The 23,456-nt window shown below is 39.7% G+C and overlaps 2 protein-coding genes across 14 annotated transcripts in view; one reads left to right on the top strand and one right to left on the bottom strand.

The window, feature by feature from the left end:
* Positions 1–13,745, bottom strand: part of col18a1a (collagen type XVIII alpha 1 chain a) — a 74,391-nt gene extending 60,646 nt beyond the window's left edge. The window contains exons 1-2 of the mRNA XM_028024471.1: positions 13,597–13,745; positions 13,437–13,510 (exon numbers count right to left, since the gene is read on the bottom strand). Coding sequence (XP_027880272.1) covers positions 13,437–13,510; positions 13,597–13,607 — 85 coding nt within the window. The 5' untranslated portion in view covers positions 13,608–13,745. The remainder of the gene's footprint in view (positions 1–13,436; positions 13,511–13,596) is intronic.
* Positions 13,746–14,191: 446 nt separating this feature from the next.
* The window catches only part of obsl1b (obscurin like cytoskeletal adaptor 1b), a 49,697-nt gene continuing 40,432 nt past the window's right edge, over positions 14,192–23,456 (top strand). For 7 of the 13 annotated variants that reach the window (XM_028022922.1, XM_028022925.1, XM_028022920.1 and 4 more), the window contains exons 1-3: positions 16,741–17,024; positions 20,250–21,352; positions 23,121–23,390. In XM_028022922.1, the coding sequence (XP_027878723.1) occupies positions 20,338–21,352; positions 23,121–23,390 (1,285 nt within the window). In that variant the 5' untranslated portion in view covers positions 16,741–17,024; positions 20,250–20,337. Of the gene's footprint in view, positions 14,367–16,740; positions 17,025–20,249; positions 21,353–23,120; positions 23,391–23,456 lie in introns of those variants that run through there. The other 6 variants (XM_028022928.1, XM_028022929.1, XM_028022927.1 and 3 more) reach the window with 3 other exon arrangements.

Genomic DNA, 23,456 nt, shown 5'->3' with positions numbered 1-23,456 from the left:
AAACAGCTACACAAATCAGAGCTTTTAGCATTTATCTGGAAAACTGATTTAGGGGAAGCTAAGTATGCTAAACAAATTCAAAGTTAGCTGAAGTGCTAAGTGAAAAATTAGCTCTGTTGTTAGCGCATTAGCCGATTGGGGGAAGTGTTCTCTCCACTGGAAGAAACGTTTCAAAATTAGCAAAAGAAAGAACTAAACAAAAAATGTGAAAGCGCTTTAGCAACATGTTGTTCAGCTGAAACTAATGATAAAGAACGCGAGGAAGGAAACAGTCCATAATTTAAAACACAACGTTTTCAAATTAGCCGACTATATTAGCACTTTATAATTTATCTGGAAAATCTGTTTAGGGGAAGCTAAGTACGCTAAACATTTTCAAAGTTAGCTAAAGCGTTAAGCTAAAATGTAGCTCTGTTATTATTAGGTAATTAGCTAATAATAATTAGTTGTAATAGTGTGCTCACTATTACAACTAATTATGATGCAAAACATAATTTGGACAATTATCTTTCTCAATAAAAGAGCCCAGATTTGGATTAGCTTTCCACCAATAATCAATAATCAAGTTTAATGACTTGATTGTAGGTTTTGATCTTTCTTTGTATTTTTAATTTTAAAGGTTAACTTCTAAATGCTGAACCAGCAAATTATCCTTTGCTGGAGGGGCTGCAGACGAGACAGCGGTTTATTTTAAAATGTTTTATTTCTTTTCCTGCTCAAATAAATGTGAAAGACTGGTAAGGACTTGGCAGATTTTTTATCACCTAAACAAACCCGGTGAGACAAAGAAAGAGGTGGTGACTAATCCAAACTGTGGAGAGGTTTTTAATGCACAATCAGCAAAAGTTCAAGAAGCAGATGAGACAAGTCCAAACCAACGCCAAGCGGCTAATTTGGGAGTAGCCAATACCTGCAAGTGATTTCTCAGATTTAATGAGCATTTTCTCTTAAATGAACCGCGTTGGAGGAGCATAATTAGATAAAGAGAAACAATATGATCCATTTAAAAGCCACAACCTGACTCAGATGTTTAGCAGAGATGGATGCCCTCCGGTGTAATTCACAGGGAGCTTCTGAGTGTTTCTTAATCTAGTCAGTCTAACAGCAGAGTCATTACAGGTGCTTAAATCTGCAGCGGCTGAGCTAAAAGGTGCCGTTCTGAAAGCTAAGGAGAAAAACCAATAATAGCCTGAGGCTTCGGACCAAGTAACAGAACTCCAGGACTTTATTTATTAAAACAGAGACCCGCCTCTTTCCTCCAGGGCATTCTTAGGATTCCCATGTGGCTTACACAGGACGCTGACCACCTAACAGCCTCATGCTAAGCACTTGAAAAGGATGTTAAATATTTATCCCTGCTTGTATCAAACACTCAAAGGAGATGCGCTGCACAGCCGCAACGTTTAAAATGGCTGCAGGTTTCCTGAAAGAAGTTGGTTTTTATCCAACGGATGAGAGAGAAATTGACAGAAGAAAGTCTGGATCAAGCTAATTTTAGCTTAGCTTAGTTCAGAAATGGTTGTTTCCAAACAGCAGATATTAACTAAAGAGAAAAGTTTCAGCTACTGAAGCAGCTTCATTATTAAAGATTATTAATAATCATCACAAGTACATGGAATTTGGGAATCTGTGCTAATGAGTGAATGCTAATGCTAACACGCTAATCCAACAGCATCTAGTGGAAGCTAAAGCTAGCATGCTAACTTCAACTACAAAGTTGAATCCTCAAGCACCAACTTCATTTTCATTCTAATGTAATGTTTAATGTTATAATTTACATCTTAACGTAATTAAATTATTTTTTCTTCATTTAAACAGTTAGTGGGAAAAAAGAGAGAAAGTGTGATGAGAAGAAACAACTGACGTCAAACCAAGACCCAAGTTCAAACTTCAGAGGTAAATGAAACGCAGCATTACAGCTGTTTTTACTTCTAACATGCTTGCTGCACACTGGCTGTAGGCGTCCTACGCTGCCCCCTGCAGTATAGGAGAATATTGACAACATCTCAGAGTTTAAATGCTGCAAAAGCTGCATTAAGCCTGATTCAAAGCTAACTTTTGACGGCTTAGATAGCGTGTGTGTGTGTGTGTGTACATGTTTAGGAGCTTTAAAGGAGCTTCTTAAAGGTCCAGAGGTGGCTTTCTAATTATCTGCTCTGAATTTTTACTAAATCAGACTGAATTGTTTCCTTTTTACCTTTGAAACTAAATTTTATAGGGGCAGTATTTTGTGTTCTCCAGGCACATGGTGCCATTTAATATAGGGTCAGGTCACTGTTACCTTCAGTTGTTATAAAAATGCTAAATATGTCAAATATGACTTAAAAGAGCATTTACTTCCAAGGAGGAGCTACACCTTGAAGGCGGGGCTACATCCAACCAGGCGTTTTAATAGCTGAATGGTTGCCATGGAGATTAAAGGATTTCTAAAACCTGCATTAAAGTATCAAATAAACACTCCAGGTGTGACGTTTTGAGGGAATAACATTATAACATGATGGAAAACTAAAAGAAGTCCATTTGAAATGAAACTGCCCCTTTCAGGAAGCATCCAAAGACAATTTTCTAGTACTTTTTTCTGAATTTTAACAGACAGAATTTTAAAAATTTAAACAGGGTTTTAAAAAGTGAAAACTGAATTTTAAGAAAACTTTCACTCCAAGCAATAAACACCTGATATGTTTTAACAGTTCAACAGAAGAGCCCTTTTCTGAGTCTCACTCCACATTTTCCCCCTTTTCAATAAATCATTTCTTCACACACTTCATGTAAAACCTCTGCCTGCCTTTACAGGCCTTGGACTTTGTAATCAGGGGGGAAATGCTGCTACCTGCACACCTGCGTATGCATTCAAACAAAGATTGATCTCTGTCCATTCCTGCTGCAGAATTCAACTTTCAGTCATGTTCAAGAACAAATCTTTACGTCCAACTGGAACATTCCTCCAGTCGTTTTGGAAATATTACACCTCACCTTCAATTGACACTTAAATCCCCGACAAAGAATGCAGATGGCGCTTGGAGGGGGATGGCGTCATGGCTACCGCGGCTATCGGCGGCCGCGGGGTGATACAGCAGATCGGGAGATACCACAAAGAAGGCTTTCATCCGCCAGACAATATCAGGGCCCTCAATTAGCAGAGCCCAGGGTGCCAGGGTTATTGTTCCCAGACTGGCCACGTCAGCTCGGGGGGGGGGGAAATGGCAGAGGTCACGGTGTAACTCCGCTTCAGCCTCAGCAAAGCAACGGCGTTTATAATCCATGTGATTGGGATTAAACTGGAGAGCGTAATGAGTCTGACTGGCTTTTAAAATGCATTTGAAAGCAACATAAGAGATGAAAGAATAGATAATTAGGTAATTAGGTCATCTGCACTGCTGTCAGTTTTACAGCTGCAACTAAATGCGTTGATGAAGAAAAAAGTGACCTTTTCCTTTTTCCTGGAGCCTGCAGCTCAGCAGAGCCCAACGGCTTAATCCCACTAAAAGCCTCACCAACTTTTGCAATCCTGGCCTCCTTTTAGACATTTTTCCACTAATACTTGCTAATTTCTGCTGTGGGGGCGGAGAGCCTTTAAGCTACCAAGAAATACAGACTGAAATGTGCAATCGCTGGATATTTCTTCCCACAAATGAGGCACGAGAAATGAAAACCACTTGAGTTTTTCTTTTAGAAACAAGCAACAAATCAGAGCAGAAATACATAGAAAGGCTGTAAAATGCATTAGATATGTGGGGATGTTGAATGAGTTGGTGAAAGCTGAAATATTAATACTGAAACAGCTTTCAATGACACCAAAATACACCTGCAAGACTCATGGGTGGTGGGCTAAGCTAACCCTAAAACACCAATCATAAACAATAGTTTCACTAATGCAACAAAAACTGTGCTTAGTTTTTATCCAGCTTAATATCAGTGTTAGGTGTAAACAAAACTGATCTGGAAAATAAGATCAATTCCAATCTAAAGTCCATCATCATTCAGAGAGAGAGATTTTTCTCAAGAGGAAAACAGTTCAGAAAGCTGGAGCTCCATCTCAGACTTTACGAGCCCCAGTTAGCAGGTTAAAGGTTAAAGTTCATGACAGGACAATTAGACAAACACTGAACAGGTATGGCTGTTTGGAAAGTCGTGTCTCTCTAAAACCAACAAGACCGCATGATTTATGGCTGCATCTGAATAAAACACGACTCCTGGAATGACGACCTTTAGCCATATTAGACCAAAGTAAAGACATTTTATCGTGATGTTCAGCAACATGTCAGGAGGAAACCAAACAGCGTATCTGCGTAAGCTAACGCTCAAGCTACAAACCCTGGGCACCTTACAATCATAGAGTGGACAACGATGAGTGGACCAGCCATGTTGGAGGGTTTTGAGTGGTGAAGTTTAACACCAAACTACAGCATCTTAACTGGGTTGAAGTCCAGGCTTTGGCTAGGCCACTCCAAACATTGGACTGGATGTTCTCCTGGTGGATTTCTGGTAGAGCCATCAACTGCGATGAATTAGTTTCCCATGAACACATGGAATATCCTCTTCTGTAGTCGGATTACATCTGTACTGGTCCCAAACTGACACTGAATACTTATTTTCATGTCATTAATGGATTAAAATGTATGTAATTATTGAATTTCCATTACAAATGTGTGCAAACTTTTTTGATATTCCATTAAAAATGTTGAAAAAACACAATTTCATAAATGTGGTGTTACTATTAAATATGAAACGTGATTAAAATCAAATTTGTTCAGGCGATAAGAGATTAAAACATCCTCCGATCTCATCTCTATCTCTTCTTGTCTTCTTTGTAGTTTCCATCTGTAGTAACATCAGTTTGTTGATGTGACTCAAAATTTTTTAGATAATGTATTGCTTTTATAAATCTTTTATTCATCAGACGTACTATTGCAATACTTTCTTATATCTGCAGTTCAGGTGTTAAGCAACCTAAAACTTAAGTAAAATGGCTCAATCACAGTTAATTTGTGACCTAAAAAGCTTTTCATCGTTTGAAAACTGCTTCTTGTGTTTTCTCAGGTTATTTATGTCTGATGTAACAGTTTATTTTATGATCCAAAGCCTTCTTACGTGACAAAAAGCAGAAATCTCTCCTGGGAAAAACACTTCTTTCACAGCTTGTGGAGAAAACATTCAGCGGTTATAAAGATTTTACACAACCCAAATAATACGGCTATAAACTACTTTTTCCAAACAACATGGTGCCTACTGTTGTTTCAGCCAATCAAGTGGTCAGTGAGGAAGCCAAATCCTGCCAATAATGGCACTGTCTGGACCAAAAGCCTTACAGATCTGTTAAAGCACCTCTAGATGTTTACAGTCTACAATCTTTCCCGTCTCTAATTCTGATGGCACTGAACCACCTGGACCAGAACAACGTCAGAGTGTATGAAGCATAACCATTCAGGCGCCCAGCGCTCCGTCTGTGTACCGTATAATAACCTGGTGAAGCTAAGCTAAACCGTGGTGAAGAAACAGGGTTGGACTCCCAACAAACCCATCTAACTTGTTAGTATCCATTTGGATTAGAGGGAAAGGAGGAGAAACATGGGAGCCTTCAGTCTTTCCCATAATTCATCCAAACCCGAACAGTCGACACGCAGTCATGTGGTCGCCGTACCATCGGATTCTCACAAAACACCAACTTCAGTGTGCAGCACACTCATTTCCACTGTTTTGCTACAATGAAGCGTCACGGAGACGGACTCCTCTGTGGACGACAACGTTGCAATTTCCATCCGTCTTTGTCGTTATGTAATGGAAATTGAACAAATGCATATAATTCTACTATAAAAAGTATTCATGTCGCTTCATATGGATATAAAAACCGGTTAAAGAAGCGAAATGTCAAAACCAGAGCAGACAGGTTTTGCTGTTTGTGTTGAAGAAACACTCCATCTTGGAAAAATAAGGGAAAGGGTGCAAAGAGTTTTACTTTTAGCAGTGAAATGTAAACATAGCAGAGTGGGAATCTTTTACTTTCTCACAATTGGATTCCAATTTTTGGGGCCAGAATTTGATTCAAAATATTTTTTTTCATATTGATTTCTGCTTTAATCTCAGTGTTCAATGAATCCTGGTGATCTCCTCCAGTCTGCTTCATAGGGCTGAATGACAAATCGAGACATGAAAGCTTCACATCTATTAAATTTTAAATATTAATCCATGTTTAGATGGAATTACTCCTTCCCTGCTTCCTCCACTTTGTTTTAGTGAAGTGTCACGTAGCGAGCGCCACCTTTCTGCAAACTCCCCCATGGACGCCAACGTTGCAATTTCCATTCAGGAGTTTTTTCTTTGTAGTTATTTACTGAGGATTCTTAAACAATGTACATAATTCCTCACCACGTCAGATAAACATTCTGCTTTCAAGATGCCTGCAAATACAAAAATGGACTAGTTGAAATGAAATACCAACATCACCATCTGAGCACATTTCTGCATGAAACATGGCAACAAACTACTGACCAATCAGACAACAGTTGGCACAAAACTCTGTACGAAATAGTTCAACTTGTGGTTGATGTTGAAAAGGGAAGCAAAATGATGCATCTTCATCACACGATGACATTAGTGAGTTGATTTTAACTGTCCTCAAGCTCCCGATTCACATTTCACAGCTATAAGGAACCAAATTATTTGTTTTTGTAAAACAAGACGCAAGCAGCGACGTCGAGAGTCCCTGTCGGAGTCTTTTCTCCGTTCTTTGGCTTTTAAAGCTTAACTTGTCCAAACCAAATGCACCTGGAGGCTTCCCTTCCAGCCTCCTGATGCTCACCGTGAAAAAAATACCCAAACCAAAGTCTCAGACTCAGCAAAATCCCCCTTTTGTCACAAGATCTGTGGCCTTGGTGGTAATCTCCCTGTCCCATAGGATTCTCCTCAGTTCACACCCCCGTGGTGTGAGATTTGTGAGGGTAAGTGCCTCCAGAGACGGGACGGCCGCTCTTGAAGGACGGGTGAATGAGTGGAATTCAAGGATGCCCTGAAAAGCGGCGCACACATCATGAGAGTCAATCAGAAGATAAGCAGACGTGGAGAGCAAAAAAAGAGGGATATAACTGCAAAGTGAGGTTCAAAATGCACAATGGCATTCCCGAGAGGGGCCTCGTGAAATGCTGAATGGTCTATTCATTCACTAAAAAGGGGAAATGGCTGGTAGCTGGTGCTTGGGTTTAACACCGTTTGCATCTTTTTGATAATATTTAAAGGATCACATCACCAGTAGAGACATAAAGCGGTCTATATTGGCATCGGCCATAAATCATGGAGAGTGAAAAGCTGATGGTATACATTTCCTAGAACCGGAGACGGAAAATATGGAGTGATGGTGGGAGTTGATGGGATGGGGGGAGAGGGTCTCTGGTTTCATGTCCCTTTGTGTTCAGCAGGCTGTCAAAGAAGACTAGTGAACACGACCTGAAGCTGAAGACCGGGACAAAGTGCCAGGTACACAGATCCGGTTTCCCCCGCTTCAGCCAAACGCTGCTTTGTGGGGGAATAATCTGCACCTGGTGGTCATGGAAACCAGTTCCCATCCAGACTGAAGGCAGCAGACGAGCTGACCACCCGGAGGAAAAGTGTGCCCTGCTTTACGTCTAATGAATTCTCTAGTTTGCGCCGTAAAAACCGGAGAGAAAGATCTTTAACTTCTGCAACAGCTGCTAGCCACAACAAACCCAATAATGACCAATCAACTCGTTTTCCATTCCCGATTTATGTTGACCAAGATAAGAAAACACCAGCTGGGTTTCCATTAGCCATAAATTGCGCAAATTATGAAAATAAATTTTCTTAATGGAAACATACCAATTCCGATAAAACTTGTTTCTATAGACCCCTTGCAACGTGACGTCATTCGCGCTAGATCCCACCCCGCAGACAATGACTAGCACTGGTTTTAGCTGCCACGTTGTCAACATAAGGTGCAAAATCTGGAATGTATGCATGCTATGTAAAAGAAGGAGGGACGCAGAGCTTTGCTACTACGGCAACTAATAAAGCCAGAAAAAACTTTTAATTAAAAAAAATATATATGGAGGGAGAGGCACATAGGTAAGTTATGCTAGCTTGACTTTGAAAACCTTAACATGTAGATGTGCTGCAGAATTCTGTTTTATGGTTCAGTTAACAAAATAACAAAAAGGTGATTAACACACCAACTCTGACAAATCATCAGTAAAGCAGGAGTTTACATTAGCTTATCAACCACCGCTATGTTAGCTTTGCTAATAGCAGCAGTAGCTAATCTACCACAGCAATCATTTATTAATAATCACAAAATGAACATCAAGCCTGAAAACATAAAATTGTAACGAATTGAATATGTTCTTTGTGTGGGAAATGTTAGAATGTTTTTTGGGGTTGAATCCTGTTAAATGTCGTTGTCTGTTGCTATGGCAACAAGTCTGTGTGTAGCGTAGCCAACATGGAGCGAGGTAAAAAAAATCCTCTTTATTCTCTCCAGACGCAAAACTTCAGTTTATAAATAATTTATGAAAGAGTACATTTAATTAAAACCATTTAAATCAATAGTTTTCACACTGTTGGCTTTTATTGAGCCTGGGTGGTAAAAACCAGACTAACTACTGTTTCCTTGGTTAACTGTGAGCAGACACTCCACAACCTAAACTAACCTTCACCAATAAATCGAATAAAGTTAAAACAGGAACTAGTTATAACAGTAAAGATAATTTATCCATCAATACATGTCGTTTCAGATTCTTCTGCTGCGAATAACGAGTGAAGAAACAAGGCAGAGTTAATAAGACGGTTGGTTTAGGAAGGAGGAGAAACACAAAATACCACTAAGATGGACGAAACAAAGTAAAAACTCAGATCAGTCAACACAGATCTGCAGAACTGAATAGAAAACATGTATATACAGTAGAGTCCTGTAATTTGCAGAGCTTCACACCTTGTGCTGAGTGTTACCTGGATTACCTGGGAAAGACGAGCAAATAAGTAAAGGTTTCACCCGAAACAGGAAAGAGGTGCTGAGAGGCGAAGCGGCTCTCATGGTGCCATTAGTTCTGGAGCGAGTGCTCGACAAATCCTCTTCTTTCAGTGCACAGCCAGTAATTACCCAGTTCCTCTGTGTTTTGCAGCCGTCAACCCAACATTTGGACGTTGAGGACGAGCAGCAGGACAAAAACAGACACGGGTTCAACTCCACGTTCATTCAGGGTCGATGAAAAACGGCCCAAAATCCATGTCAAAAATGTAAAAATAAAAAATCCGCTGCCTGAGGCGACGTTCTCGCGTCGCCATGGAGACGGAACTGGAGCGAACGCATGCGCAGAGGAAACTACAAAAGTCAGAGATTCAGCCGGTCCCGTCTCCGTTTAAGGTAAACATTTGGACTCTTTTTTGTTTTGACCAAATTCCCGGAAAAACCGAGGTGCTCATGAGTTTACTGAGCGAAAAATGTGTAAAATGAAGATTGATCACCTCGGAAACACCGCGAATATTGGAGCTAAGCTACAGCGAAGCAGAGCTACGTCACAGAGTCCGGTACCGAGCTCAGTACGCCGCGTTGGGATTGGTCAGAAGTTTGTTGCCATGTTTTAAGCAGAAACGCACAAAACCTGCGTTACATCGCAATAAATCAGCAAATACACCCTTGTTTATTTTGCATACAACAGCAAATATCTATTTAAAATTATATGTTCACATTTAAAGAGCCTCACTGAAAACGTGTTTATACATTCTTAACTCTTTGGTGCAGAAACTGGTTGAAAACCGAGCTGTTAACTTCATGTTTTTGTTTGTCTGAGGTTGAGATGCATGAAAATGTCCCTTTATTAACCATTCAGACTAAAAACACAAAAAACTATTAAAACTGCCCAAAAATAGTCCAGATAGTTTGAATGTATTTTTACCTTTTTTCTCCCTTCTTACAAAAAGTTTTTGTTTATGTCTTAGAAGGAATGGAAAGAGAGTTTGTGGTGCATTTATATCCTAAAGAAAAATATATAAAACTTAAAATATCTCACTAACACATATTATAATACATGGAAAAACCTCAGCAGAAAGTATTCAAGTGTCCAAGATGTCACTGACTACTACATTACTGCAACGCAAAAGCAAACAAAATCCCTGAATGTCTCCGTAGAAATACATTTGGAGAGCGACATCGATAGTTGGCTATCCGGTGTTTGTATCCGTAGGAGACAATAATGCCAAGTGTTTTTCTGATTTGGTGACAAATTACGCACATTTGTTTTTACAATTAAAAATGTTGTAAAATGACAAAAAAATTCTGGATGGAAAATGCAACGTTGTTGTTCATGGGGGCGAAGCACTCTCTACGTGACACTTCGTTACAACAAAATGGAGGATGTAGGGAGGGAGTAATTCCATCTAAACATGGTTTAATATTTAAAATTTAATAAATGTGACACCTTAAAGTCTCAAGTTTGTCATTCTACCTCGCAAAGCAGACTGGAGTAGATCATGAGGATCCTTTCCAATCGATTAAAGCAGAAATCATCACAAATAATCGTTTTGAATCAAATCGTGAGTGAGCAAAAAAATTCCTACCCCTAACTGATATGCAAACAACAAAAACTGTTTGATTTGTTTTTTAATTTACGGTGAATTTTCTCTAATCCACAGTCAAAATCATACAAGCTCAAATATGTTCCTCCAAATAAGCCTAAACTTTCTCCCTAGACGCACAATGTTTGATTATAAATGATCTATTTCACAGAATTTATTAGATCAACCAGCAGACAGAACAATGAGAAAATCAATAAAGATCTAAGAAACTTAGGTGGTTTGACTTGTGACAACTTTTCATTTTGGATATTTTTGAACATTAATCTACTGAATGTTTTTTTTAAATTTGATAGAAATTCTGTAAAAACCATAAATGGATGAAAACATGAGTGTGAGCACATGTGGAGGTTTTTTCATGCAGTCATATTGAAGCAGGTCAGGGTTGGGTGTGTTTCTTTCTGTGTAGGAGACTTAACAAAAGCCTTGTGTGAAGTCATACTCCAGTACCAGCTAAAATTCATATATTTAACCTTTTTAATGACAGATTTTGGGTGTTTCTTCATGTGGGAGGAAAGTGATCTGAGAAAATATAACATCTTCCTAGAGATTTCCAGATTCACCAACCTCCGCATTTCCAAATGAAAACCAGCTAAACCAAAGGCAGCTGTTTCTACCTCATGTTTCCAGGTGTGCTAACACTGTAATGCTAACTGGGTCATGTGTTTTCAATGAATGACTTGGATGTTGACAGACAGGTCTTTCTATGCATTACAGATGGGCTGAATTTGGCACTCAGAGCTCTTAGGAAAACGGTAAACTTACTCCTTCCTTTACGGTTCAGGACTCTTCTCTGGTCTCTGAGTTCTTCTTGGAGCTCAGAAAACCCAAAATTAGTCATTTTCCCAGCAGATTTAGGCTTAAAATAACCACATAATTTCACCAACATCCAGCGCTGCCGTCATGTTGGTCTAAAGACGGATCCGAAGACCTGGAGCTCAGATGCTAAAGAGTCGGATTCATGTAAATTCTCTACACTTCCACCTTCAGATGATCGTCCGCCACCATAACTGTGTGAGATCTGGGTGGTCAGTCATCAGATCCACACCTAAACTGGACATTTAATGTTCCTCCCACCCAGAAACGCAGGCTTACAGCCACAATAAACCCACTGTCAGTCTGCAAACATCTACTTAGCTTCAGTCTAATTAACTCTCTAAACGGCGGCAGCTGACACAATACAACAAAACAAACGCTCGATGGGACTTGAGACACTTCCAGGGAGGAAGATTACGCGTAAGCAGGTTTAATGACTAGAAAATCCAGGAATTAAACATCACAAGGTTCACTGGGTGAACAGAACTGGTGCAGGAAATCAGACTTTATCCCTGACCAGATGGGTTGGCTTTTTTTTCTTCCCTAATTATACATTTTGTGAAGGATTTGCAGCTTCAGGCTCCTTTAGAACAATGCAAACTTTTTAAAACTCAAGTTTTCATCCATGATTAGCAGATAAAGTCCAGCAGAGTTTCCCTCTTTTTCTGTTTTGTTTTCCAACGTCCGTCCCGCTGGCCCAGAAAGGAGAGGACAGCAGGCCGTTAAATGGCACGGTTGGGGTCCGTCGCAGCCACTCCCCTCCCCCGGCGGCGTCCCGCTGGGCGCATGTCAAAGATCACATGACAATAGGGATTCCTGACCCAGCTTAGCAATGGGAAACACTGAGTCAGAGCTGCTGGTCTTCCTGTGGACCGATTCTCCACCCGATCCCAACCAAACCGCAGGGAAACACCCCACATTTTCCGGTTAAAAGAGGTGAAGAAGATTCACAGCATGCAGGTTTAATGTGGTTTCCACAACAATTCGTCTTCTGGATCCTTAAGTGATCAGGAGCTGCATTTCCATTGAACATACAATTGCAAAATTTGACATTTGGGAAAGTAAACGCCAATTTTCTTTTTTAAAAAAAACCCCTTCGTTTTCCAATAAAAAGTTTTGATGCTAAGATGAGGATTTTTGGTTGTATTGAAATTGAACGAATTCAATTCAATTCGTATGAATCCTGTTACCACATCAGCGTAGTACCAGGATGTTACCACATCAGCGTAGTACCAGGATGTTACCACATCAGCGTAGTACCAGGATGTTACCACATCAGCGTAGTACCAGGATGTTACCACATCAGCGTAGTACCAGGATGTTACTACAGCGGAAGTGACAAGGAAGAGGACGGGAAGTGGAAGGAAGGTGATGGAGCAGAATGAGGTTTTAATGGTGAACAAAGTATTCCCGTGTGATTTTTACTGCATTAAAACTATTAGTTAATGGAAACACCTCAATAGTAAAATTGTGTTTTTTCGACATTAGCGGAACATTGTCACAGTTTTGCGCACATTTGTAACGGAAACACTTGCTATATAACCGTGATATTGACAGTTTTATGTACATTGTAATGAAGATGCAGGTATTAGCGCAGTATTGACAAAGTTTTGCGCAGTATTGTAAGGGAAACACGGGAAGAGCCAACCAAATATTAACATCATCCTGTCCGTTTTCATTCGCCATCATCTGTTACAAAAACATTTCCTAAAATGGATTTCCAGCGATCAGGATGAAGGATTCAGAGCAGCAAGAAAGAAAAAATGCCAAACAAACGTGGACAGAAAAACATCTTCCAAACATTCAAGCTTAGATTTGAGTAAAATCCTGTCAATAATCAATCATATCTAAAGGTCTGAGGCAGATGCACCATTGGGGGCGCGAGGATTTGCAAAAACGAAGAAGAAGAAAATCCTGCAAACTTTTAAACGTTTGAACTGATTGTTCGCATTTACTTTTAAACTATTTTGCGCAAATAAGCGAGTTTATCTGTCTGCGCAGGTTTGCGGGGGAAACGCGGTGGCAGCCGCAGGTTTTCCTACCTGACCACTGCGACGCAGCCGGGAGGATGAGGAGCAGGACGCAGCGGAGGAAGAGCTGCAGCCGAGAGCAACACCTGCGGAGAAAACGCGTTCACAGCTTTTCAGGTTTTACTCTGACACAAAGTGAGAGAAAGTTTCAGAAATGAAATGAACCCAGTACCTCATCTTCATCTTCTGTCTGTGTGCTGGACGTTACGGGGCGCTACATGGACTCCTCCAGGGGAGGGAGAGGAAAAGGCGGACAGGAGAGAGTCTGGGTCCGGGGCTCCGCTGCTGCGCCGCCGGAACAGCTGATGAGGAGGAGGAGGAGGAGGAGGAGGAGGAGGAGGAGGAGGAGGAGGAGGAGGAGGAGGAGGAGGAGGATCTGACCTGCACATCAGGGACTTCCCCCGGGTCCTAAAGGAAACCAGCAGGTTGAACACAGAAAACCTCCCAATACAGAAATAATAAAGGAAACTAAATAAATAACAAGAATAAACTTATAATATTTTGGATTAATCAGCAGTAATTTTATTGATAAAAATAAAAATAATATAATAATAATAAATAAATAATAATAAAAATAATGTTTTAGGCTCAGATCGCCAGGGTCCGCTCCCAGAACAAGGATACAAGCAGCAGAAATGGGTTTTCTCCGCAGGATGTCTGGGCTCTCCCTGAGAGAGAAGCTCAGTCATCCGGGAGAAACTCAGAGTAGAGCCGCTGCTCCTTCACATCGAGAGGAGCCAGTTGAGGCTCGGGCATCTGGTCAGGATGCCTCCTGGACGCCCCTGGTGAGGAGTTCAGGTCCCACCGGGAGGAGGGGAAAACCGGGACACGCTGGAGGGATGATGTCTCTCTGCTGGCCTGGGAACAAGATCTGGAACAAGAGGCTGGGGAGGGAAGTCTGGGCCTCCCTTCTGAAGCTGCTGCCCCCACGACCCGACCCGGGTAAGTGGAAGAAAATGGATGGATGTTTTATTTATACAATGATTTATATATGTTATTATATAAATATTTTCCAGTATTAAAATGTTAAAAATTAAATACTACTGTTATCACTGCTACCACAAAATATCAACAAGAAATTATACATTTATATGATTTATGCATTAATATAGATTATTACTCAAATTAATAATAAAATAGTAATAAATGTAATTCTAAATGATATAAGTATTATAATAAACTTGTTAAAAACAATAATGTTCATAAATAGAAAAAGATACTACTAATACCACTCTGACTAAAAATAATAATAATAAAGGATAATTATTGTTAGTAAACCATTATTAAAATTAGCAATATTGTCATTAATTTCATATTCTGTTGGCCAGAGGTGGGCAGAGCAACAGGCTGCAACAAATACAATAAGTAATAATTATCATAACAACAATAATAAATACACATCATTTTTATATTTCTGTATTTTTATCTATGCATTTAGTTGGTGAGCTTTTACTGTGGTATGTACTCTAACTCATTATATCAAGAATAATAAATATATATTTAACAGGTTTTCATGTAAGATTTGGTAGTTTTAATATTTATAATTGTATTAAATTAATAAATCAGAACAATTTTAAATGGGGATGTTGCACTTACAGAAGATGGCCAGCAGAGGGCGACGTTGCTCTCCTTTCTACAGAAAGATTTAATTTGATTCTATATCTGATCGGTTTCCCTGCAGAAGCAGCCAATTAATCAATAATATCGATTTATCCAGCAAAACCCAGAACCACAGACAGGCTGAGAGGCTTAATGCTGAGCCTGGACAGATTGATTTGGTGTAATTAGGTATGAAAGGGATTTTATTTGTTTTGTCTGAGGATAGAAGTAGAAAATTAACCGGAAAACTTTATAAATAAAATCATAGAGGAGCATAAATCAATCACCTCTGAACCGGTATTTGTATTTCTATTTATCAGGAGGAAAAAACAGCAAATTTATTTTGGTTTGATGTTTTTTTAGGTCTTATTGTCGTTCTGCATCTCATGCTTCATTCTAAACTGCAAATCTTACAAGGCATCTTTGTCCACTTTTTAGTGCAAATATCTTAGTAAACAAGACAAAAGTAACTAGCAAGTATCTTTTCAGCAATTTATAGGAGTTTGTTTTAACTGAATAATTCTTTAAAATGTATGAAAAAATTCTAGTTAAATTAGCAAAACACTAATAATAAGACATTTTCCCATTTTATAAATGAAATAATAAAATTGTAATTTTTCATCAATATGAAGGAATTATTGACTTAAAACAAGCTGCTATAGCTTGAAGAAATTTTAGTTTTGTCTTAATTCAAGTGAACTAAAAATATTTGCATTAAAAACTAGTTAAAAAAACTTTGTAATATTTCACTTCAGTTCAGATTTATTCAAGTCCCAAATAAAGATGCAAGTCATGAGACAAAATATAAAAAAAATTAAAGTAAAAGACATTAAAGTTTACCAAAAAACATAAAATAGAAATCAAGAAATGATATGAAGAGCGCAGCAGTGTGTTTTGTGTTTTTACAGTGTATCTGAAACTGATTAAACTATATTGGGTTGAATTCAACTTTTTCCTTTAGCATTTGGCTCTTTTTGTAAATAAATGCAACTGAATCATTTTATTGGTAAAGCTAATACAAAAAGCAGTGGTAAATTAATAATAAAAACATGTTTCATTTTAAAACCGATAAAAACAATGACGATATTCGGAGCATGCCTGACATTTAGAGTAAAAAAACATCCAGGAATAAAAATGGAAATGAACACTTCAACCCAAAAATCCAGAGTAACATTAATGATTTGATTAGTTAGCATAGCCACAAATGATGGCAGATAAATGGGTTTTCAGTAAGTTGATTGACAGCGTTAAGCCCCGCCTCCTGGCTCTGATTGGTTGTTTTTGGTGCATTTCTTCAGACGGCGATAGCAGCTCAGGAATGAGGGGGAGATGATCTTTCTTTTACAGATTATCTGTCTTTTTTTATTCTCCAACGACATGGTGACAGTTTAACAAACATGTAGAAACACATAATAAAAGTTTTAAATGATTGTACGTCGTGAGTTAGAGCGGCATGACTTTGTCTTATCATTTTTCTGTTTTTACTTTACATAAATAGATAAAATAATTTACTACGGTTTATTTACCTGTCAGTCGGGCTTTCTTAAAGTGATTTCTTGAGTTTACCAGATTACTTTTTCACACTGGGCCAGGTTGGCTGGAAATGCTACTTAAGCTATCTTTAGCTCCTGCTGGCAACTGAATGGAAATGCCTGACTGATCCGCTCTGCTGTCATCAAGGCACCCAGTATTTTTAGGGGGCTGCAGCAGCTGCAAAAGCATTTAGCAGCGCTCCACGAACAATGACAGTTGCCGGAACGTACACAGGAACTGAAGTGCCGCTCTGAACTCGCTGCTGTTTGGGTTCGTTTTGCAGCTTTCAGCTCCTGCTGCCGGACAGAAAGCTGCGAGGATGTAACCGCGTTGCTGCAGATTAGCATGTGTGTGAATTTAAAGTCGACTTGGGACACGGCTCGGCACTCAGGACACGCTGCCCTGACTCGGACCACGGCTGCAGGCTCGGAATGCGTGTTGATGGCCGTTCCCGGCGACTGAAGCGAGGTAGGCGGGAGAGGGCAGAGGTCATTCCAATTAAATAAGACAAGTAAACACAGGGGTCAATCTCATCTCTTTAAGTTTCCACAGGGAATATTAAACACACTTAAACTGAAACATCTTAACTGTGGCAATGAAATATCTCTCGCAGTCACTTTATCCTGAGTCATTCAGACTAAATATTTCCAAAAATGATTAAAAAAAAAAAAAAAAAACAAATCCCTCCCATTAAAATGATCATGTTATTGATCAACAGTTGATTCAGTTTTCATTATGTTTACAGCGGCTTTTACATTTGAAAACCAACAAAAGTTCCCATTGGGGTCTAAATCAGGAGAAGAGGAGGGGAGGAGATTATTTCGACATGTTTTGAGGCGTTCGTGTGAACATGCAGTGTCGTAGTACGGGATGTTTTCTGCCACTGCAGAATGTGCGTACTGAGGACGGAGACAAAACTTGAAACGGTGCCATCCATTCGTAGAGCAAAGCAGCTGTTTTATAATTACTCACACCCTCAATGATTTGGATTAACAGTAAGATTTCAGAAGGTCTTGATGATGTAATTTAAAAATATTTGACTTACCAATTTTCAAAATACTCATAGAAAAGTTATACATATGAAAGTTACCCAACAACCAATTGCTATAGCTAATTTATTGTCATTAAATATTCAAATCAAGCCCACAATCATCAAACCTGCCTACAGACATCTAGCAACAGTAATTGTATTGTTTTGTGTTTCTTAAATCGAGTCGAGCAAATCTCAATCTCGTTGTAATCTGTTGATGACAATGACAATAAATCTTATCTTATCTTATCTTGTCAACTTTGCAGCAATTCCTCATACGGGGCATGCATGTGGTGACAGTGGAAAGGAAAAGAGTGGCCACCTAAAAATGTAGCTGGCTAACCCTAAAGCAATAATCATCAACATTAGTTCTGCTAATGCTAAAGCGCTAACTTCAACTCAAATTATATCTACTCTAAAAATACTACAACCGCCAAGCACCAGTTTAATTTTGACATTATAATTTAAATGTTCTATAAAATCCTTAGATATTGTATTTATGTTTATATCTTGTTCTCTACAGTTTTTATTTTGTTCCTGTAAGTTTCTTGTTTGAAATAAAGTTATTGGGGGAAAAAAGAGAAGAAATTAAACTGGTGTGCTAACGGTTAGGGTTAGCATTACAGAGTTCAGGAAACGCCAAATTATTTATTTCCCTGCAGATGGAATAAATAATCTATTATTTATTCCATCTGCAGAATTAAGATGAAATTAAGCTGATAATTTAATCTTAATTTTAAAATGAAATTATCAGCTTAAAGTCACCTCATAATTTCACCAACATGTTTATCCTGATTGGAAGTGACCAGTGGTGAGGACCACTAGCTAAAACGTTAGCTGTGCTAACGCTAAAGCACAAATCAAAAACATTAGCTCCGCCAATGCTAAAGCGCTACACCAACACAGCAGTTTGTGCAAGCTAATGCTAAGGCGCTAACTGCCATTCAGATCACATCTGCCCTTTACAGACTCCAACCCTCGAGCACCAACTTAGTTTTGACATAAAAAATAGAGAACATAAGGAGAGGAAACAGTCCTGACCACTTCAAAATAAAAGCGTTGATATAAACAGTTAACCACTTGACAATTTTGTAACTTTAACACACGTCAAACTATATTCAACTGAAAATTTACAAAGCAGCTAAGTAAGTCACCGCTTTACAGTTTAGGAGAAGCTAAGTGTGCTACATTTTTTCAAAGTTAGCAAAAGCACTAAACGAATATTAGCTCTGCTATTAGCGCATTAGCAGATTAGCGATGTGCCTATCGCTCATTATTGGAGACTAATTTTATAGATTAGATTAGATATTCTGGAAAATTCCCACTGAAATGAAAGATTGGGTCCCCAGTTCTGTCCTGTGGGACGGGAACCATAACATATTGTTCCGGTAAAAACTTTTAGGTATTCGTTCTGGGACTTTGGTTCTGTGTGAGCCCGCATGTTTCTGGCTGGCTTTGTGATACCCGAAACACACTCCCTCACAGGTCTTTATTTAGCGCTCGCTATATTAAGAGCTTTCCCATTGAAATACAGCACCAGCTGTACTGGCCGTGTGTTGTGGCTGCTTTTGCAAGCGGGCCTGGGCCGCCCAGCAGTCCTCCTCTGACTGCTGGGCTGGGTTTTTCTCCCACGCAGACAGATCTAATTCAATTAACCCTAATATTCATGCCATCCGTTTGTGCTGAAACACATGCAGTTAGAAAGGGCGAAGGGGAACCGTTGGAATGACAGAAGGTACTCTTGGCATTTTAACTCATTTTCCCTTGGATAACATTATCTCATGAAATACTGGACTCATGTTTCCAGGTTTTAATATTCTGGTATTGGAGCTTCTTTATAGAAAATGTCAGAGAATGCATTCATCTTTAGCAGGACAACCAGAACTTACATATTTTCCTCTTCTATATAATCCATTATTTACACAACACACCCAGTTTCAGTATTTTTCAGACTTTATATATGTAATTTATGTGTAATATGAGCAGTTTGGGACCTAAAACCGACTCTTGGGGAACACCTCAATTTATTTCCATATTATAGCTGATTTTGTATTCACCCATTTGTACAAACTGTTGTTGATTTTTTTTTTGTGACTCCTAACCCAGTTCAGTGCAACTCCTCTGATGCCATAATCTTCCAAATTTGGGAAAAATATTTGGTGATCTATGATATATTAAATGTTTTAGTCTATAAATATTCCTGCTACATATTTTTTTTTATCGTTTGTAGCTCTTGAAACGTGAAATTCCCCAGCAGGCTGAGCTCAAATCATGGCAGTGACATATGACATGACTTTTGGGACAGATACTACTATTTCTGTGGCAGCTGCCACGTCTTTCGTGGTACCTGTCACTACCTGAGTGGCAGCTGGTGCTAGCTGACACTCAAGCTGCCACTAGGTGGCCATAGTGTGCTAAAACTGTCACCGAAACATGGCATATGACACCAAATCAGTGGCAGCTGTATGTGCATGTATTCTTGTTTTTTAAGAGTTTTTAAAAAATTTTGCTATTTATTTGTTCAAAATAAAATGATTCATATTCTGCATTCAATCTTATACAAAAGCCATGAATCTGCCACTGATATGACTTAAGATTTATGTCAGTAATAATGCCAGAGATCTATTTTTGGTAAAAGTAATCTAATGTTTTTTTTTCTTTAGAAACGTATCGAGCAGAACTTGGATGGACTCGGTCCAGTGAAAAGTCACAATTCTCCTGAACGACTTGAGGGACGCTGTCGGAGAAGGAATGGATGTCTTTGGTGGCGCTCCACGTTTCTTAGCCTACCCAAGACCTGTAGTGGTCCAAAGTGGGACTGATGCCGTTCTTAAGTGTCAGATTGGCGGTGATCCACGACCTGCTGTCATCTGGGAGCGAAACAACAAAAAGATTGACCCCCAAGGACGATATAGGGTCTTTGAAGATGGCAATGTTTACAACCTTATCATAACCGCTGTTACTATTGAGGACAGTGGGCAATACATTTGCAAAGCTAAGAACAGCATTGGGGAAACGTACGCGGCTGCCACCCTAAAGGTAGAAGGCGAGGCACAAGAGATGGAGCTCAGAGAGGAAAACAAGCCACGGTTCCTCATCAAGCCTCTTTCCACGCGTGTCGGCCGTGGGGAAGACGCCGTCTTCTCCTGCAAGCTTTGGGGAAACCCGCGACCAGAAGTCGTCTGGGAAAAGGACGGTAGAAAACTCAACGAAATATTTGAGAGCACGCATTTCAGCGTGGGCTACCAGGATGGAGGATGGTTTCAGCTCAAGATCTTTAAGACTCGCGCTCCGGACGGTGGGGTGTACACATGCAAAGCTCGGAATGAGTTCGGAGAGGCGTTGGCAGGAGCCGTGTTGCTCGTCGACGCCGGCCCTGGACACGAAGAGGAAGGAAACCGTAACGGCTACACTAACGGCCACTGGAAAGTTCATCAGGGGAAACAAAGGACTGGCAGACAAGTGCCAACCCGACTAAAGGACAATGCCATGACAAAGTCTACAAAAGTAAAAATGTTTGCTGTGACTGAGGGCAAACATGCCAAATTCCGCTGCTTTGTGACTGGAAAACCCAAACCAGAAATAATCTGGAGGAAGGACGGTAGACTTATCCTGTCCGGAAGGCGATACTTGTTATATGAAGACAGAGAAGGATACTTCACGCTCAAAGTTCTGTACTGCAAGCAAAAGGACAATGGAGTTTACGTCTGTGCTGCATCAAATACCGCAGGGCAAACCCTCAGCGCTGTGCATCTCTCCGTCAAGGGTAGGTCAATGCTTTTTTCAGAGATTTCCTTTGCATTGTTGAGTCAGAGCAGCAGGACATCCAGGGATGTCTTCTGCAGCAAGGAATGGGGCTGTGTGGGGCATGATGCATCTCAAATTTCTGTCCATTTGATTCTGGGATGATGTAAGTAGGATATAAGGGTACACTGAGGTCATTTACTGGGATAAAGCCAATGAGAGAAGGGAAAAAGAGGATTTAAGACCTCTGACCAAGGCTTGTTGACAATGTACTTCACAGAAAAACAGGTACTAAAGTGAAAATATTCCAGTACAGCCTTTAAAACTTAATTAATCTAAACAAGCCAAGTTCAGTCACATTATCATAAAGTCTGCAAACTTACTCGGCTTGCTGAATGGCTATGATTGGTCCATGTGAGGCGAGTGTTTTAGAGTGGGTATTATGTTTCTCAAGTGGCCTGAGAAACTCTAAACTAAGGTCACCACAGTATCAGTTTGAGATAGTAAATATATCATTTGAGACCAGACTCTTTGTCTGTACTTGCGGCTAGTTAGAATTTGAAAGGCAACTAAATATATTTGCAACTGGTTTTAACAAAATATCAGTAAAGCAAAGCGTCTATGATAAGGAAACGAAGAGCTTTGCACACAGATGGCTAAATAAAGCCCACATTCTGTTGTTTACAACTGTCTGGTACCGTCTCCTGGTGTCGGTTGCAAGCACTTTATTCCCTATCTAACACCTCTGAGTGTTTACAAGCCTCCCATTCCTCAACAAAATAAGTTCCTTGTCTTTTGATTTCTTGTTTGCTTAACTGGTATCTGTCGTAAAACATATTTGAATGTATAGTGTTACTACAAGAACATAGCTGTGGGTCAGATTATCCTGAGTACACTCACTGACGAGAACACTAAGTATCCGGCGATAATGTAACAATTTTCTTTAGCTGCGCAGACCAGCGATGGATATGTAAATGCGAGGAGCCGAAACATCCAGAACAGGCAGTAAAGTGCCTGAGAGGTGGCATTATTGCAGCATTGTGTTAGAGTGACAGTCAGGCAAAACACAGACTGAAGGTCAGCAGACACAGGGGATCCCTCATGGAGCTATCACACAGCATGACCATGGAGTTTGATTGGGGTTTTATTTTGGGTTTATACGAGTGGGGGCAGTCACCTGATGCAACAACCTGGCATGCTAACACTGAAACGTCTAAGTGGCTTGACTGAAACACTTTGGCATCCAACAGAAATGGTTAAATTTGGATGTAAATTGGTGTTCATTGCCAGCTGCCATGTCTGAGGCTCTACCAGAGATAACAAGTCACATTACCAGGCACATTAGTTAGCATAAAAATTAAATTTTATCTCCTCAAAATTACATTAGCTGATACTTGTAGCTGTATTTAGCTGAAGTCTACTGGTTGCAACACAATTAGCATCAAGCTTCTGTTGGTAGGGACAGAGAGGGGAAGAGGTAGAAAGAGAGAGAAAAAAGAAAATGATAAATCATGGAAATTACTGAGCTCGCTTTAATTAGTCATGCAATTAATTGACTTATAGCGACAGGCCTGGATGGAGAGAATGTCAGTCCTGATGGTCACCAAGAGTTGGTCAATTAGCATTGCCGATCAACTATTGATGACCTATCAATCACTACCAGAGCATGTGTAGCAATTGAAACTGTATTAAGACTTACTGTTGTCATTCTCTAAACTATATAATATATTTTATCTTACATACATTGGTAACTATAACTACCAATATTAATTTATGACCTTCGATTGCAGAGCCACCTGTCCGGTTTAAGCAACCTCTCTATGATCTTGAAGTTTGGGAACGGGATTTAGCTGTTCTGGAGTGTGAAGTTCCAGAAGATTCAGTTCCCATCACGTGGTATCTGGAGGACAGACGACTGCAGCCGGGGGCCAAATATGGAATGGAGGAGTGGGGAACAAAACGAAGGCTGACGATTCGGGACATTGGCGTTGATGACGATGGGATTTACCTCTGTGAGATGCCTGATGGGGGCAGAAGCATAGCAGAGGTAGCTGTAAAAGGTAATTACATTTCATTTATTCTTTTTAAATAACTTACATGATATAGAAATCTAGTGTTGTTTACAG

Source organism: Xiphophorus couchianus, chromosome 7, assembly GCF_001444195.1.
Source record: "Xiphophorus couchianus chromosome 7, X_couchianus-1.0, whole genome shotgun sequence".
Classification (NCBI taxonomy): domain Eukaryota; kingdom Metazoa; phylum Chordata; class Actinopteri; order Cyprinodontiformes; family Poeciliidae; genus Xiphophorus; species Xiphophorus couchianus.
Note: the sequence above shows the minus strand (reverse complement) of the source record. Positions and strands in the feature narration are given on the sequence as shown.